This window comes from Stegodyphus dumicola, chromosome 8 (assembly GCF_044657685.1).
Source record: "Stegodyphus dumicola isolate Sdum_Otavi_A_Nest chromosome 8, ASM4465768v1".
NCBI lineage: Eukaryota > Metazoa > Arthropoda > Arachnida > Araneae > Eresidae > Stegodyphus > Stegodyphus dumicola.
The window spans coordinates 168,969,768-168,988,121 of NC_140775.1; the positions used below are offsets into that span (position 1 = coordinate 168,969,768).

General features: G+C 32.7%; 2 protein-coding genes across 3 annotated transcripts in view; one reads left to right on the top strand and one right to left on the bottom strand.

Moving 5' to 3' along the window:
• Positions 1 to 10,408, top strand: part of Ctf4 (Chromosome transmission fidelity 4) — a 91,677-nt gene extending 81,269 nt beyond the window's left edge. Inside the window, exon 26 of the mRNA XM_035354951.2 lies at positions 1 to 10,408. Within this exon, the coding sequence (XP_035210842.1) occupies positions 1 to 270 (270 nt within the window). The 3' untranslated portion in view covers positions 271 to 10,408.
• RfC38 (replication factor C subunit RfC38) overlaps positions 10,397 to 18,354 on the bottom strand; it is a 26,668-nt gene continuing 18,710 nt past the window's right edge. For both annotated transcript variants that reach the window (XM_085822724.1, XM_085822725.1), the window contains 4 exons: positions 17,321 to 17,457; positions 15,485 to 15,583; positions 11,374 to 11,443; positions 10,397 to 11,289 (listed from right to left, as the gene is read on the bottom strand). In XM_085822724.1, coding sequence (XP_085678850.1) covers positions 11,101 to 11,289; positions 11,374 to 11,443; positions 15,485 to 15,583; positions 17,321 to 17,457 — 495 coding nt within the window. In that variant the 3' untranslated portion in view covers positions 10,397 to 11,100. The remainder of the gene's footprint in view (positions 11,290 to 11,373; positions 11,444 to 15,484; positions 15,584 to 17,320; positions 17,458 to 18,354) is intronic.

Consider the following 18,354-nt stretch of genomic DNA (forward strand, 5'->3'; position numbering starts at 1 on the left):
AAATATACTTCAGCAGCTAATAAAGAATCCACAAATAAAACTACGAATGGTGAAGTTCCAGACATAAACAATTCTGCAGTTTCAAAAGACCAGACAGAAGTTCTAAAAGATTCTGAAAAAGTAGTATCCAAGAAAAGGAAAGAAAACTCTGATGATGCAGAAAATGATAAAACACAGAAAGTAAAGAAAGTTAAGAATAATGAAGAAAAGCTTTCCCAGACAACAGTGAACAAGCTAACACAATTTGCTTTTACTAGAACTCTGAAGTGAATATTCATTATTGAATGTATGTATAAGTAAAATTGATTTTAAGCGATTGCTATATATATTTTGTATTACAATTTATTATATTAAATCCTTTTTTTAATACTAAAAGGAATTTTATTGAAATTGTTTCCATTTACAAATTGTGTTCTGATGAAAATAGCTACCTAAATCTACAATCTTATATTTTCAAATATTACACTGATGTGCAAAAATTAAGGACGAGACGGTTTTTTCAATATAACTTTGTACAAAAGCTTTCCAAATCAACACATTTAATACCGTAAGATCCCCAATACGTAAGGACATGAGTAATGTAAGCAACACTTACTAAAAGAGAAATCAGAGGGATAAAAAGAAGCTTTATTGAAAAAGTAGCATGGAGCGCAATGCGACTAAAGACCGAAACATCCCTGTGATGGGTGTCCAGCAAGAAACATCCGGTCTTAATAGGGGATATGATCTCCCCTGACTGCTAGGCAGGTTTCACAGCATCTGCCCATGCTGAGAATGAGGGTGTCAATGAGTTGTTGAGGCATTGCTGCCCATTCGTCTTGCAGCCCCAATCGAAGCTCCGGAATCGTTACTGGTGGTAAGGTACGAGCTGCCAAGAGTCTGCCTAGAAAATCCCATACGTGCTGGATGGGATTGAGATCCGGAGATTGTGCCGGCCAATCCATACATTCAATATCCTCACTCTCTAAGAGCTGTTCGGCAGTTACTGTGCGATGACATGGTGCATTGTCGTCCATGAAAAAGAACTGCGGATCCATAGCGCCTCTAAAAAGACGCACATATGGAAGAAGAATCTCGTTACAATAACAGGTCCCGTTGACTGAACCTGCGTCGAAGATGTAAGGTCTGTACGACTACCAAGCATGATGCCTCCCCAAACGAAAACACCGCCACCTCCATACCTGTCCCTTTCAATGATGTTCGAGGGATGATTGCGGCTTCCCCGCTCTCTCCAGATGAGTATGCGATGAGAATCGCTACTCAGACTGAATCTGCTCTCATCTGTCAAGAGTACTCGTCCCCATTCATTGTCTCTCCAATTCCACAGAGAACCCCTTCTCCGATGGGCAGGCAGAGGAACACACCGTACGGGGCGTCGTGCAAACAGACCACCACCGTGCAGTCTTCTGGCCACGGTAAAACGCGATATCGGTCGTCCAGTCACCTGTGTCGTGTGTCTAGCGATTTCTCCCGCTGTCTGCCGCCTGTTTCTTCTGGCCTGTAAGGCAATATACCGGTCATCTGCGGGTGTGGTTTCTCGTGGACGACCACTACTAAACCCCCGGATAGCTGTTCCTGTAGTTTGAAATTGTCTCCAAAGTCGTGAAACGATGCTGTGAGCAATTCCGAACTCTGCAGCCACACTTGTCACACTGCGGCCTTCCTCCAACTTCCCAATGATTCGACCTCGGGTAAAAGCACCCAGATGTCGTCTAACAGATTGATTATTCGCCATTTCTCGCTGAGGCAGCAACTCGGTGTGATTTTAACTGCTATATGGCATGCAATCTCTTTGCCAGAAATACTGATCTTACACCGACAACATGCTTTATACTACTCAGACACTCCCCCATTACGTCTACCTGCATATCTGCGCATGTGCTACCGTACATCACCTTACTTAATCTCCTGATTGGTCTTTCTGTCCGCTCTGCCTCTTCGTTCAGCTGATATGCTAATTTTTCGACTTCATCCTTAATTTTTGCACACCAGTGTATATCATAATTGTTTTTACAATTGTAATTGCCATGGATGTTCTTTACGATGTTCAGTATTAATATCGCATTGCTTCAAACTACTACGTGTTTCAGAAAATTATTTTTATTTCTTTGGGTACACTCTGCATCAAAAACTGGAACAATTTTATATACTTCCCATTCTACTGAGCTGATCAATGAAAATGAACTTTCACTAAGTTTATCTAAGTTTTCACTAAGAATTTAACTAAGTTTTTCATGTCTCAAAAGTGCAACTTAGGAGATATATATTAGATTTATATATAACACTGTTCTAATTTATGCATTCTGACACAAAATTGTACTTTTTCTGGAATGATATACCTATTGTTTTTTTTTTTTTTTTTTTTTTTATATTTTGATTGTACAATTCAAATTATGTCCAAATACTAAATTTTATAAAATATAATGAGAAATTTTAAAATTTATCTTGGCACACGTTTTTTCATATTGCACTAAGAATAATTCACTTTATAAAATTCTTAATTTATAGTAATCTATTTTCCTTTCACTTTTTCACTATGCACAAGCAGAAAAAATGTTGCATCCTTCAATCTTTCAAATAATTTTAACAAGGTACATAAACCACCTTTAGCATTATTATCGCTTATAAGAAATATGCCAAATTTCAAAATACGCAATATATTAATTCACATATATCTTTTAAAATTTTGAATAAAAAGCTCTAATTTTTGCAGGTGTGCCTAAAAATACATCTACTTTAAGGTGGTGGTAAAAATTTTATAGGTTATTATTAAAATTTTATAAAAATCACTAAAAAGTATTGATTTTAAGAACAAATAAGCAAATAGCTGCAAATTTTATTTGGATTGAATCTAAATTTTAAATTGTGAAAGAAGGAATCAAGTGAGTGTAATAAAAAAAGAGATATTAATAAATATACACAAAATTAATTAACATCGAGGAGCTGAAATTCTTAAAGCAACTTTTTTCAAAACTGCACAATTTTTACAAAATTTGGCACTTTGGCATAATTTGAGTTCTAGAATTGAAATATAGAAAAAAGTAGGTGTGTCATTGCAGGAAAAAATTCTGATTTTGTGTCAGAATACCTGTTAGAGCAATGCTATATATAAATCTAATATACAGTCAAAAGTCTTTAATCCGGACTCGTCGGGACTTCGGCGATTCCGGATTATCGATTCTTCCGGATTATAGATCATCAGTTTAAATCTGGTAAGATGGCATGCAGAAATTATAAAATTAAAAATATGAAACCGTCATTTATGAAATAAAGAGCAATTATGATCTAAAGGGTATCAAAATTTTTAAAAGGAAAAGCTTAATATTTATTTGTTTACTTTATTAAATATTTCTTTCAACGCGCGCGTGCATAAAGCACACATTACGCATAGTCGAAATTAGAAAATTGCAACCAGAAAACTATTTGATGTGTACTCGTGATATTTATAATGATAAGGAATTTGATTTAAATCATATCAAAGACGGAATACATCGAGATGAAATACTACATTTAGTAAGGAATTATAAGCTGAATAAAATAAAAACATCTGCCCTGAAGATAAGGATAGTGCTGACAGATCAACTTCTAGTTCATTGCGCGCCGCGATGTCCCCCCCCCCCCCCCGGAGAGCAGCGTGGAATTGATAAACAGATTGTAGAGTTTCTCACTTTGGAATTCTAAGTTAATGTTGGAAGTGAGGAATCTAAGAGCTGATAAGCGAATAATCGCTAGAGTTCGGTGACAAGAAACAACAAGATAGAAGGGTAACTAACCCTTTATTATTTCAATAAGATTTAACAAAACTCCGCCTGGGAGTGTACAAGCAAAGCCCGCACTTTTACTTGAACTTAAAAGACTAAGAATTAAACTAAAACTAAGATTAACTAAAAGAAGTATAGCCGAAGCTATCAAGGCTCAGATTGAGCTGGCCCCTTAACTTAATTGACTACGAAGCTTAGCAAAGGGCCTGAATACGGCCGTGCGTAATAACAGCTTTGAGAGGGAGAGTGGCCAAAAAGGCAGACGCGCATAAATCAGAAACTCTGATTCTCTCTGACTCAGTAAGTAACTTCGTGGTTTAAATACCGCTCCTTCTCATTAAATATTCAGCAAATTCCAAAACTACGTTCTGGCGGGAAGTAGTAAGTTGAAGTTAAGAATTTGACAGGAAAGAAACTTTAACTTAAAATTTAACTGTTAATAAAATTAACGTAATCCTTACAAGATTTCGGAATGGTTAGAGAAACAAAGGATATGTTTTTATCCATTTTTTTACAGCAATTCCACTTTTTGTTTGATGGACATCGAATCATACTTTCTCTTTGTAGATCCTTTACATATTAGTAAATATATATCGTAATTCTATTTGACATAATCGAAAGTTCAAGCTTACTTTTATAAATTGCTCTAACAGTCTGCAAAAAATAAGCCGGATCCAATTCGAAGATTAAGGAACAACGCAATCTGCAACATTAACTGAAATAATTTTAGCTTAGCTTATAGCGTCCATTATACATTAAACGCGCATGCGTAAACGTATTATGCACATGCGTAAAATTATTACATTCATACGTAAACGCTTATGCGCATGCGTGAACGCATGCGCAGAAAGTTTGTACCTTTGAGGTCCGGATTAACGACTTTTGACTGTATATCGTAAGTCACGTTTTCAAGGAATGAAAAATGCAAGTTAGATTTCAGCACTGGTATGTAGAAGGGGATATATAGAACTTTTTTCCTCCCACAGTGTACCTATCTCAGCATTTTGATACGGACTGTATTAGCATTGAAAAATTTCTTAATATGCCAGAGCTATGACAAGACTGCTTGCATCACATAATTACAACATAGGGTCCTTACAAGCCATTAGGATTTTTTGGAAATGATTTTTGGTCCTTGATTATGGTAAAAATTGGCCAAAGGTCCTTAATTTTAGCCATATGACATTTCTTTTTTACGACTGCCATCTTGAGTGTTAACATTTTTGAGGAAATGTTTTGGTGATTCATTGACAAATATGTATTTAATGGGTTGCCGTTTGAATTCTTTTCTACTTTGTAATTGAGATTCCCGAATTTTGGGGCCTGAGGTCCTGCCTTTATAAAAACATCTAAAAATTATTTCTTTTTTGAGTTAATAAAATATTACATCAAAACAACTTTCCCTTTTTGAGATATGATTTCTTTTATTATGTGGTGCTAAACTTAGCGGCTCATCAACATTTTGGTTTAACTCAAGATTAATTTGAAAACAAAATTTTTCCACAAATTTGTGAAGTTTTCAATTTTTTTTTTTTTTTTTTACAAACATAATAAAATTGATATATATCATGAAAATAATGATTACGTTTTAATTAAGAAATAGCATCAAAATAAAGCATTTTTATTTTCACATGCCAATTTTTAAAATGAAATTGCTTTCCATTTTGGTATCTTGACAATATTTTTATTCTGAAAAATAGATGAGATAACAAATGCAGTTTAGTAGCACTTTTAGCAAAAGCTAATTAATTATTTAAAAATTAATTTCATCTGCCTTCTTTTATGTTTTCTCCCATGTAATTATTTTGGAATATTCAAATGTGTATTAGTTTTCTTTAAAAAATTCATTTTACACTTTTCTTTCCTTAATTTTTTATTCAAATTTTTCTGGTCTTTTGTTCATATAGAGCAGGATAATTTTTAGACCTGGCACCTTGGAAGGTTTAGAAAGATTTAAAAGCAAGATTTATAAAAATATGTGACAAAATAAAAAATGTCTTCATTGCGTTAACATATAATGAATGGGTTTCAGAGGAAAAAATTTTTGTAAGAACAGTGAAAACAGTTATTTCAATTTTCTACTTTTGATCCTAGAAAATCCTTCTCATAACATGTTTATCTTCACATTATTTTCTCATCTTTTCACTAAACACAGGGTGGAAAGTTGCAAAAGCTGTTCTAATTTTGTCAAGTGGACAAGCATCTGTAGAATGGAATTTTCTATTTATAAAATTGAAAACTGATAATTTAAAAGATTCATGTTGTATGTCACTGCATGTCTACAAGAGTAAGCATTTTGCCACCTGGTGTAATCTCTATCCACCTGGTCTAATCTCAAGGTATGAGTCAGTAAGCACTTTATAACAAAGGAAGCTTCTCTCCCTTTCCTCTTAAAAGCATTATTTAAATCTTAGAATTTAACTGCAGCTATCACCATTAATGGTTAATAATGCATGAACTTATGTATTTGGAAATGATTGTAGCAAGTTGATAGACCGTATTTCAATGGTAATTTTGCAACATTGCATATTTATTTTTAAATTATTTGCAACATTCAGATATTTCATTACAGCCAGTAGTCTCATCATCATAGTACTATATTTAATGCCTGTAAATTTTGCTTGATTATGTACCTTCATTGACAACAAATTTCATTTCAACCAGCGATTTCATGCCTGCATTTTGCATATGGATGTTATCTTCAACATGCAACACATATTACCTAACATTTTTAGCACACCATGCAATAGCAATATCACCTTCTTATCAGCATAATTTGACTACATGCAATAGAATTTCTATATACAATGCTGGCAAAATTGTGGACACTTGGAAATTTTTATGTTTTTGAACTTTGTATGCTTATAGAAAATGTTACATTTCACAAAATGCAAACTTGTATATATCGTTTTAAAGAGAATTTATTACTGAATTCAATACAAAACACAAAATTCAATTATTTGCAATACAAAAAAGTTAAACGATAATAGTTATCGATATACATTACGTAGTCATGATTGCAGTGAGTTATCAGTACTTAGTAGGGTACCCTTTATTTTTTATTACAGCTTCACATTGACGTTTATTGAGCTGACAAGAGTTTTAAGCTCTTCTTTCGTTATTACATGCCAGGAAACAATTATAGCCTCAATTAGTTACCTTTTATTTGATGGGCGCCTCATTCGGACAAGAGTTTTCAAACGGTGCCACAAATTTTCGATAGGATTGAGGTCAGGACTGTTTCCTGGCCATGACAACAATTTAATGCTCTTTGTACGAAACCACTCTTTCGATATTTTGGCTGTGTGGCAAGGAGCAGAATCCTGCTGAAAAATAAACAAAGCATTGTTGAGAAAGTTATCTCTGATGGAAGGTAGAAGTTTTGGTTCTAGAATAGTGTCAATGTATTTTCTGGCATTCAGTGTCCCATCGATGACATGAAGGCGACCAATACCATCTGCTGACATGCATGACCAAATCATAACACTAACTGGATTCTTCACAGTTGCTTGAATGCAGTCAGGATGTAGCTCTTCTCCTATTCTATGTCTTACATATTTTCACCCATCACTACCGAATAACGATATCTTAGTTTCATCACTCTATATAACTTGTGACCGCTGATCATCTGTCCAATTAATGTGTTCCTTTGCCCACTGTAGTCTTTTTTTTTTTTTTTTTTTCGTTGCTGAAAATTAAGATAAGGCTTTTTTTGTGGAATTCTACCTCTCAGTCCAACATCTGTTAATCTTCTCCTGATTGTTCTTGAACTGACAAAAACACCAGCATCATTCAGACCACTTCTGATGGCCACTGATGACATTTTTCTATCTTGGAGACATATAGTCTTTTTATTCTTCTGTCATCAATAGATGTGGTGCAGCTTTTTCGGCCTTTTCCTTCTTTATTTTTTATTGAATTTGTCTCCTGATATCGTAAACAAAACTTTCGGAGTCTGGATGTAGTCACTGAACCACCCACCTGTCTTGCAATTTCAGCATAGGAAAGACCACTTTCTCGTAACACAATAATATTACATCTCTTTCTAGGTGTCCAATCTACTCTTTTATTTGATGTCATTGCTTCTTGACTAAATATTAAAAATTTTTACAAAAATTCCTACTTGTAATTGCAGTGTATAAGAAACCGGTTCTCCTTCTACAGAACAAAGCAAAATAATGAATTGTTTCAAGTGTAAACATGTCAGCTTCTACTGGCAGTTACTAACATTTGACTGATTCTCAGAACAAGAAGAGTGATTGGCCAGGAAAGCTAGACATTATAAACCACTTCATAACTGTGTTTTTTATTTATATTAAAGTACATATAACTTTTTTTGTATTGCAAATAATTGAATTTTGTGCTTTGTATTGAATTCAGTAATAAATTCTCTTTAAAATGATATATACAAGTTTGCATTTTGCGAAACGTAACATTTTCTATAAGCATACAAAGTTCAAAAACATAAAAATTTCCAAAAGTGTCCACAATTTTGGCCACCACTGTATACTAATGAGAGGAGAATGTTATGGTTTGACAAGTACAGGCAAACCTTAGGGCAGGACACCATAAATTCACCATTGGTCATACAGGTACAGTTCCTCTGCACTACCTTTGCAATTCTTCCCCAATTTTGAAGGACAACACACCAATGAACAGTCTAAAGGTCTCCCACCCCTGATCTCTTCCTCTATCACTAACCTTTTTCAGCTCGCCATGTATTTTGAGTGCCCTTTTGCTGCACGAATACTATATGCTCACAAACATCCATGCCTTTTCCAGGATTGGAACCCAAGCCCATCAATACAGTAGTCAGCATTGCTACCTACAATACCAGAAATATCTAGCAGTCAACGTTGCTAACCACACCACCAGAAACACCTAGCTGTCTGCCAGTTCAACTGTACTAATTAAACCTGGGACAAACTAGCAATATGTTGTGGTCTTATCTATGTCAGTTTTCATACTCTTTTTATTTATTTTGCATTTTTAAAATCTAAATATTTTTTTTATTTGTGATCTAAAATCTGCAAATCCTTAGCTTACAAGCTGTATGGATATTATACTTCCCTATAATAAATATGCAGCTACTTATCACGGTTGTTTCTGAGATACTAGAATATACGTTACAATATATTCCATCACATTAAAAGATATATTGTAAAAAGTGTACTCTGTTACATCATGCCCTAGTTTGTATGGTGTTGAGCTATGCTGGCTGCCATACTGATGGGCTTGGATGTTTGTAAACATAAAATGTCTTTGTGTCACGAGGGCATTTAAAATAAATGTTAAGTTCTCTTGAGTGGTTTGACAGTACAGAAAAACAGGTGAGAAACCTTTAAACCCACGTCCCAGTAAATTCTCCTTCAAAATTGGGGCATGAGCAAAGTTATATTGTTACCTATAAACTGCTCAAGGCCCATGCCAGTAACAGATATAATCCTGTACTCCATGATAAAATTTGTAGACTTATGTTACTACTAGATAAATTAGATAAATCACGACACAACTCCATCACATGCGTTTCACTGATTGTGAGAGAATAAAATCATTACTCACATTTAAGGCATGAAATATATTTGTAACAGAGAGCAATAAATTTCTTTCTTGTCCCTCTTTGGCAACTTCTGATGTTATTAACCATTACTACTTACCATAACAGAAAACGTGAGTTCTCAACTGCTCAATTTATGAACTGACATTTACTACAGCAAACTATACCCAGAAGGCTCAAAAAGGAAAGCCTTTATGCCAATGGTTTATCCTTCACTGATTTCACAGAAAAGATCCTGCCAGAGTTGATGTAGATATAGCTGTAGTCTAAAATAATAGGCAGATATTCTCTTCAGTGACAAGGTTTAATTTAACTACATTTATATCCAAAGGTAGACAAGAATGTAGAATATCTCTTCCAACTTTAGACCATACAATCATTATAGTGGTGCAAACATGATGGCATGGGAAAGAAATCATGATCAGTAGTTTTCTCTTTTGTTTTCTTTGTATATGTTTGAGAGAATACAAGGTTGGCCAAAGACTTTGGGATGAATTCTCACAATTCTATGCAAAGTTTTTTACAGGTGATCTGGAATTTTTACTTTATGGAAGATAAACGTGTGCCTACATTCAGCAAAGCTGTTTGATTAATTTCTTGAAATTAAAAACATCAAGTGAATAATGGCAAGCCAGATATACTTATTTGAATCACACATTTAAATGACATCACTGGAATAGCTAATACATAATGATGTTGATGCACGATACTCTTGTTTGAAATCTGAACGTCTTCAAGACATCATTGATGCAGGACTGTAACTTATTCCTCCAAATTTTTAGTTAACCACTTTAGTGAGAATATAAAATCAAACTGTGATCTGTATATACAATTTATGGGAGACCTATATTCTAATTAAATCAGAAATGTGCACTTGCATTTTAGATGTTTATATTTCAAATGTACTGCCATATATTTCAATTTACTTTACAGTAAATGCAGTTATCTGCATTTTTACAATGTTTTATATTGTGTACTAATTTAAATTTGTTTTTACAATTTGTATTTATGTCCTATGTTTATAAATTCATTCAAGAATTTTTCAGACATTCATGGTTTTCTGAAAATAAAGAGATAATTTTGGATACTAGTATATTTTAATTTACTGTTATTAGATAAAGTTACATACTTAAAACATATGTGATTAATGAGACATTAATATAACATTTTTTCAAGAGAGAAGACACTAAGTAAAAAATAAAATTACACCAAACTAAAGGTTGTTGCTTTGTTTATGTTTTAACCAAGATTATCAATTTCGAGGGCAAGCAGGTGCAGGTCAAGAGAAATGAAATTCTGCAAAGAAAGGAGTTGTATTTATACCAAAAGTAAAGTGAAAAAGATCTCGTTTGCTTTATTTTTTATGATAGTTTTATTTTTGTATAAGAACAATTCCCTTCTTTGCAGAATCTCTTTTCTCCTGGTGATGAGGGACAAGCAATTGTTCATGCTTAAATTTGATAGAGTCTTGGTTAAAATATACACCAAGCAGAAGGTTGTTGCTTTGCCTAATTTTATAGCATTCTTTAATAAATTACATATTCTGCTTTAGAATAATTTGAAACAAATTCACTATATGTTTGGTTTTTATGCAGCAATGGTAGTCTATAGCTGTTTCAAAACTATTTTATAATTAATTCATTTTAAATTATTGTTATATTTAACATACTTTATCCAGATTTAATGTAAATTGAAAAAAAAAAAAAAAAAAATACAAATTTACAAAAGGAAAATTATGGCCATACTTCAAAAAAATATTATAAATCTATCATTTATACATTTTTAATAAACGTCTGCCATATTAACTTCTAGAAATTTTTTGTACAAAGCCATGAATTTTGCAACAAATGCTTCAATGTGATATATAGCTTTGCTTCCTTGTTGCAATCGATGCTCAAAAAACGCAGCCAGTTCAGTCACTTCTCCTTTTAGTTGCCCATCACAGTTATTTACAAGTTCCTTTAATAAGCCCTAGAAAGAAAAGAACAAAAGGTGAATAAGAATACATTTTGTTAAATAAATTCTCTTTTTAATAAAAAGGTTAAAAAATCTTACTTTAAATATGACATCTGTAGGTATAAGATGGGAGATTAATTCATAAATCCTACCACGGACTTCGGAAAGTCTAAATTTAAAAATAAATTGCATGATGAGTAATCAAAATGTTTTGCAAGAATAATTTTATAAAAATGTTAATGTTTTATCGCAGACGATTTGTAAAAGATTATTTTATTTAATTTTTAGATATTTACATATTAGCTCGACCACCTTTATAGAAGTCACTAAATTTTCAGAATGTGATAAATTCTAGCAGTTGTACACAAAACAGTTCTTCCATTTTTATAAAACAATGTCACCATTTTCATTAGCATTCTTTTTGTTGTATTCCAAATTCGAACATCTTTAGTAGACAAATTGCAGTTCCCCCACACCTTAATTTTAAAATATGTGTATTTAGGATTTGCCCTCAAAGTAAGAAACTGCAGTAAAACTTCTGTAGGAATACAATGTTTTGCTGAAAAAGTGTTAACTGGAACATTTTTTTTAAATCTTTTTTTACTGACTGCCCCAAAATTTCTACCAGAATGAAAGAAACAAAAAGCTGCATGCAAGTAGGTTTACTAATTAACTTTTCAGATAAACATTTAATTAAAACATAAAAATGCACATATATCAGAAAGAATTTTTTGCAATTTCAGTGATCATTCTTTTTCTTTTGTAAAAAAATTTTAAACAATGCGAAAATTGTCACACTAATATGCAAGTGTTAATTTTTAATTAATATGCTAGAGATTTTGATTTGATACAAAAAGTTCTTAAAGGAATGAAAAGAAAATTACAATCTATAACAAAAAAATCGAAGCACCAAGAAGGAATCATCCGATTACTTTGAAATTCTGTATGCATAAATGTTTTGACCATTATAATGCAAATGATTAAAATTTGGTGTACAATGAACGAATAGTGCAATCTCCAGCAGATGTATATAAGGAGCTGTTCTTGAACTATTGTTAAAAATTTCGGTTCACCTGCAACTCACGCCTGCACACTGTCGAGACAGATTACAGTGGTGCTTGGCTCGATCAGGTTGGAATGATGCTGAGTGGGGATGTATAGTCTTTAGCGACGAATCCCGCTTCCAAATGTGTTGTGACAATCATCAAAGACGTGTCTGGAGATGCCCAGAGCAGCATGCCGATATTGCTTTCACTACTGCATGCCCTCATCCAGGAGTTATGGTCTGGGGTGCCATTTCCCTTGATAGCCGGACCCCTTTGGTCGTCATTAGAGGCACATTTACAGCACAGTTGAATGTCATTCTGAGACCTGTTTTGCTACCGTTCCTTTTGCAGTACCCTGGCCTTATTTTTCAGCAAGATAATGCCAGACCACATACAGTAAATGTTGTTATGAACTGTCTTACAGCTTGTCAAACACTTCCTCGGCTAGCCAGATCACCAGATCTCTCTCCCATCGAGCCCGTCTGGGATATGACAGAAAGGCGACTGCATCTGGGATATGACAGAAAGGCGACTGCATCTACCAATGAATGTTGATGACCTAGCCTGACAATTGAAGCAAATTTGCCAAGAAATATCGCAGGAAACCATCAGGGAGCTTTATCAGTCTATGCCACACCGTGTGGCAGCTTGCATCAAGGCTAGATTTGGATGAACACCTTATTGAGCTCATTATTTTTGTAACTACGTACCTCTGAAATAAATCATTCAATTGTTCTGAAATTTTAATAATTTTCTATTCTGTACATAATTTTCCTACCCACCAATTTTTGTCTCCATCGGACAACTCCTTCTTGGCGCGTCGATTTTTTTGTTATAGAGTGTATTTTAAAATACTAAAAGTAAGCAAAACATTAAATTTTTCAGGCATAGAAAGAATTAAATTACTTAACTTTTCTTTGGTTTGAAGAGGTTCATGCATAAAAATTACTGTTTTGTAAACTATGTTTTTAAGAAAAAGTTATCATCAGCTAAAGAAATTTAATATGCCAGCAAGAGGTAGTTAGAAATATTCTGTTGCCAATACAATTTAGTTTTCAAAATTCTATCCTGTGAAAAAGTATCCCTCAGTAAAAATTTTATGGTAGCTTGATTATAATAGTTGCCATTGTTAATAAAAAATTATACCAAGAATAATTGTAATGCTGAGTCATATCTTTGTTCTTAATCATTATAACTAAACAATTGGCATTCAGAGGCATATAAAAAATATTTATAATGACGAGTCATGTCTTTGTTCTTAATTATTATAACTATATCATTGACATTCAGTGGTTGTTCTGTTCTATCCTATTGTTGTAACATTCATCTCACTAAAGGGTGCTGCGACGCCCCCCTCTTAAGCAGCGGAACCTCTGTAGACCACGAACAGAGTGGTTGTTTCTTTAGGCTCCTACACCATCTTTTGTAATAGCCATCAGCGCTAGCATGAGCATACAGCTCTGATCCTTAAGGCCCATGTACCTTTCTATCGATGAATAAACCTTTAAAACTGATTACAGTCCATTATTCTTTCGACGGATCTCACTCTCTAACAGTTGTAATGCTAAAAGAATAAAAACTACAGAAAACAAATTATCATGTCAATGCTTTAGATAGAAAAGAACTACATTTACAATAAATAATTCCTAATGATAGATTTATTAAAAAAATTTTAGGCTACTTTAAGTGAAATGTCCAAGAAAATAGCTACTATTTGTTTTCATTGATTTCATTCTACTGATTTCACTGATTCACGAATAAGTCACCAAAAAACAGAATTGCTTCACCACAAAACAGGGTAGTGCATTTAATTTTGGTCAAAACCTCCAGTCATGCAAAGCTATTAAGTAGTCTAGACTTACTGCTTTTATCACCAGCAAACTGCAATATTTAGACTTAAGAAAAACCAAATATTTTATATTTCAATATCAGCATCATAATTGATCTGTATCTGAAACACTTATCAATTCAAAAGAAAATGCAAATGAATTGATATATATTTAGCTGATTTTTATTATTCTATTGAGGGACTTCTCTAGCTCACCATGCTGTGCATTAACTTTAAAAACATTTATTTATTAAAAATGTTTACAATCTCTCTACCATGTTGGTCTTATGATCATATCAATACATCAACTTAAAACTAAAATACATAGCAATTCTCATAGTCATTAAAAAAGCACTAGAATAATTTATTGCATACTTATTGGTTGACAAATGAGTTGAAAATGTTTATATTGAAAGTAGAAAACGAAGGTTTCAAAATAAGCATTAGTAAAATTTTTATTTAAAAGATTTTTAAAAAAGTATGTTAATAGTAGTTCCTTCAAAAAATAAACGCATTATCAAAAGTGAAAAATTCTCTATTGTACTACATTTAATTTCGTTAAACATCATCTAATGTATCACATTTAACATAATATTATAAAATAATATTCTCTGTATAACATACTATCCTTAGATTTAGTAAAAAAAATGTATAAATATTCATATTTGAGATTTGTCTCTTTTAGTGAAAATTATTTTAGTTTTTGATTTCATAAAAATCTAATACACTCTGTCTCTCAAAAGAAGAATATCTTCCCAATAGAATTTTGGAATGTTTATATAAAAAAATCTACTTATATTACCACTTTTTTAAAATTAAAAAAAAAAGGCCTAAAATAAAAATTCTTTCTTTTCAGTCTTATATTTTCATAACTCAAATGTGATTTGTCCCTAACATTTATTTAAAAATCTGTATAATTAACAATATACTCATGAGTCTAAATCTCCTGCAAAGCACATGTGCCACTATAGCAACCAGATATCAAAGATCATAAATCCACCAATGCCACTACTGTTCTATGTTAAAGCATCTCAGTCCATCACCAGGAACTGAGCCAAGAAAGAAACTTTTTCAGTAACTTTTTCTTTTAACTCTTCATCAATTATAAGCCCCAATAGTGGAGAACAATACATTACAGAAAATTACGATTAAAAAAGAAACTGCTTTAGCACTAAAAGTCATGGGATAAAAACGTTTAGGAATGAATGTAAATTGCTATACATCATAAAATAACTCTCTCAGTGCAAATGGTTGATATAGTATTAATATAGAAAATCAATTATTATACTAAGTATGTATACAAACTACTTGTCATTCTTTTTTCTATGACACTTACCTCTTAGGACTTTGTTCTTGAACAATGAAATTAGCTGTATCTCGAAGAAAGACTTCCCAGTCTGGCTCCACAATTTCTTGATCTGGGGAAAATGGATATCTGAAAATGAAATGGAAAATTCATATGTGCAATGAAAAAGATATACATATGGTATCCATTGTTAACTTTGGATCAAATATAGCAAGAGTAGCTGCAGCACAGTGAGCTGCATGCAGCTCTCACAGGCAAGTGGTATGGTTCTTATGCAAATTAAGTATATGTATGATGAAATATGGCTAATTAAAATTACTTAATGTCCAAAAGAGAGTAATCACACATTGCAGGCAAACTGGTCACTGAAATGACTGTTTAGAATGCAGCATTTCTTTCCATTTGAAACGTGTTTCACTACTTTTTAAATGATGTAAATATGGGCTTCTGGAAGTTCTTGCTGCACCTCTTGGATTGTTTGAAGTGATGATGGAATTCTCGAGAATATCAAATACTGTGATTGATATCAAAATACTTGCAACCAGGGTGATAAATGACGGCCCTGATTGCAAGAAATCCTTCTAAACATCCTGACATTTTTATGAACAGTTAACTCTTTCGTGAACAGAAATTTTTATGTCATATTTAGAGCATTTTGCAATTATATGATCTGTGATTTGAAAAAAAAAAAAAAAAAAATCTGAAATGTTTCAGATTTTAAATTACGTCCAAAGGGGTGTTTTTTAACATTTTGTGTGTTACCTTTCTTTATTAAATATCGTGTTCCTCACACTTAAACCATAAGATCCAGTGCAACAGCAATATCGCAAAATAGTTTTAAAACGAGCCTATCTTTAGAATTTCCGATACAGAGACTCACGCGCTGGAGATAAAAATGTTTTTTCTGCACAACGTTGCCATTGCTCGCTTTGAAATCCTTGAGTTTGTTAATCAAAAATTCGTCAAAGTTTTAAAAAATAGGAAATCAATCATAAAACAAATTTCAAATTTCAAATTTGGTCTTCCACATGCTCATATTCGTTGGAGGATTACGTTATTCAAAATTTGATGACTCTATGTACCGTTGTTTTATCACAATACGAGAAATATACATACATTTATGCAGATTTTTCATTATTTAATTTCTTCAAATATAATGCAGGACTCTAACATTTTGTGGCAACAGTTTGAAAAGTGAACCAACATTTATGAGTCCGACGCAAAATGCCAAAACGAAACTAATAGTCCTTCGGGATTCAAATCCCTTTGGACTAAAAATGATACCCATGAATAGTATAAGAGCATTAATAGTGTGCAGCGGATCATAGTAACAGAGCTGCAGAAACTCAACTTTCCACATGATCTTTATGCATCAATGCTTGATACATATACAGAGGATGTTTACACATTTTTAGAATGATTTCAGGATCTTCTAATTAATGTCTAATGTAAAGAGTATTTTAAAATGTTCAATCTGATACCATTTTTTTTAATATAAGTATGCGTCATGATTTCCATGATGGAAGAGTTTTTCATAAAATTTCCAAGGATACTGATTTTCATTCTTATCTCGCTACTTTCCAGAATCCATCAATCGTGGTGGGTTTGTACTTCGAAAGAGCTCTTTTCAAGGAACCAAAGGCATAAATAATAGTCTACAGGAAAACAGCAGAGGACTTCATTAGAATATGTTGAAAAGGTATACATGGAATGCTTGTATGTCTTCATTATTTCAAAAAATGCAGTGTTAATTCTTGAAGTATGGCTTTGGTCTTAAATTAAAGCAAAACATTATAACAAAAATATATCTAAAATGAATATTTTACTTTCCACAGAGTGAAATGATATAAAAACTAAATGACTTACTGTTGAACACGGCATGCTTCACACATTAATATTGCTCTTCTTAAATTACGGTTACTTTTCTCTGCAATTCTGTTTGCAAGTTCTACAGGTATTGAAAGGCATTCTTTGCGACAAATATGCTGCAGTATCCCTATAATCTAAACAACAACAAAAAATTTTCAGTAAATTTATATAATAACAAATCAAAATTATACCTCTAAAATAGAAACTGTATGGAAAACATTCATAAGTATTGTTGTGTGCATATGGGTTCATAATAGACTGAATGCAGACAAGTTCAATGATAATAAAATTTATTTTTATCAAAAGAAACACTTCAAAGTTCTGGAATTTTCAAAAAAATTCTCTTACAGGTGTTCACAGTATCATGGAGTACAATCAGTAGTTCCACTTCAAACTACTAAGAACATTACACAATGCAATGCAAAGTGCATCTAAAGAAAAAGCTAATCTGAAGATATCTCAATTCACACTGAACAACTCGCCACAACAATAAATGAGAGCGGATGATCTCTCCAGCCTTATATAGTTTTCAACTGACTGTCGAGATATTTTTAGTACTTTCTGCTTCTCGAAATTACTGGAAAGCAATATGAGAGTCGAATTACAGTTGCAGCTAATACAGTGACCAATTACAATACCTATTATGGTGATACAGGGACCGGATAAAAATGTTGCCAAGTCTGAAGACTTTTGGCGATTTCTCGCCAAATTTGGAGATGAAATTTAGTTGCCAAAACTATTGTCAGCTTGGCGATATCTAGCCAAATTACTGGGATACCCATTTACTCAATGTTAAAAGGACTTACCCCTGTATTCTTACTTTTCTGGCATATTTTCTATTTAGATTTTTCTTGTTACATTACACAGAAAAATACAACATTTTACATATAATTGCACTAAAATTACCGACCTACGTACAAAATTTATACCAATATTTTCAAAGTTTAACTACACTTGTCGCAAAATCCAAAAAGGAAGGGTTAATTGAGTATGTACAGTAAAAGCCTATTTTTAAAATTTAAAAACATTCA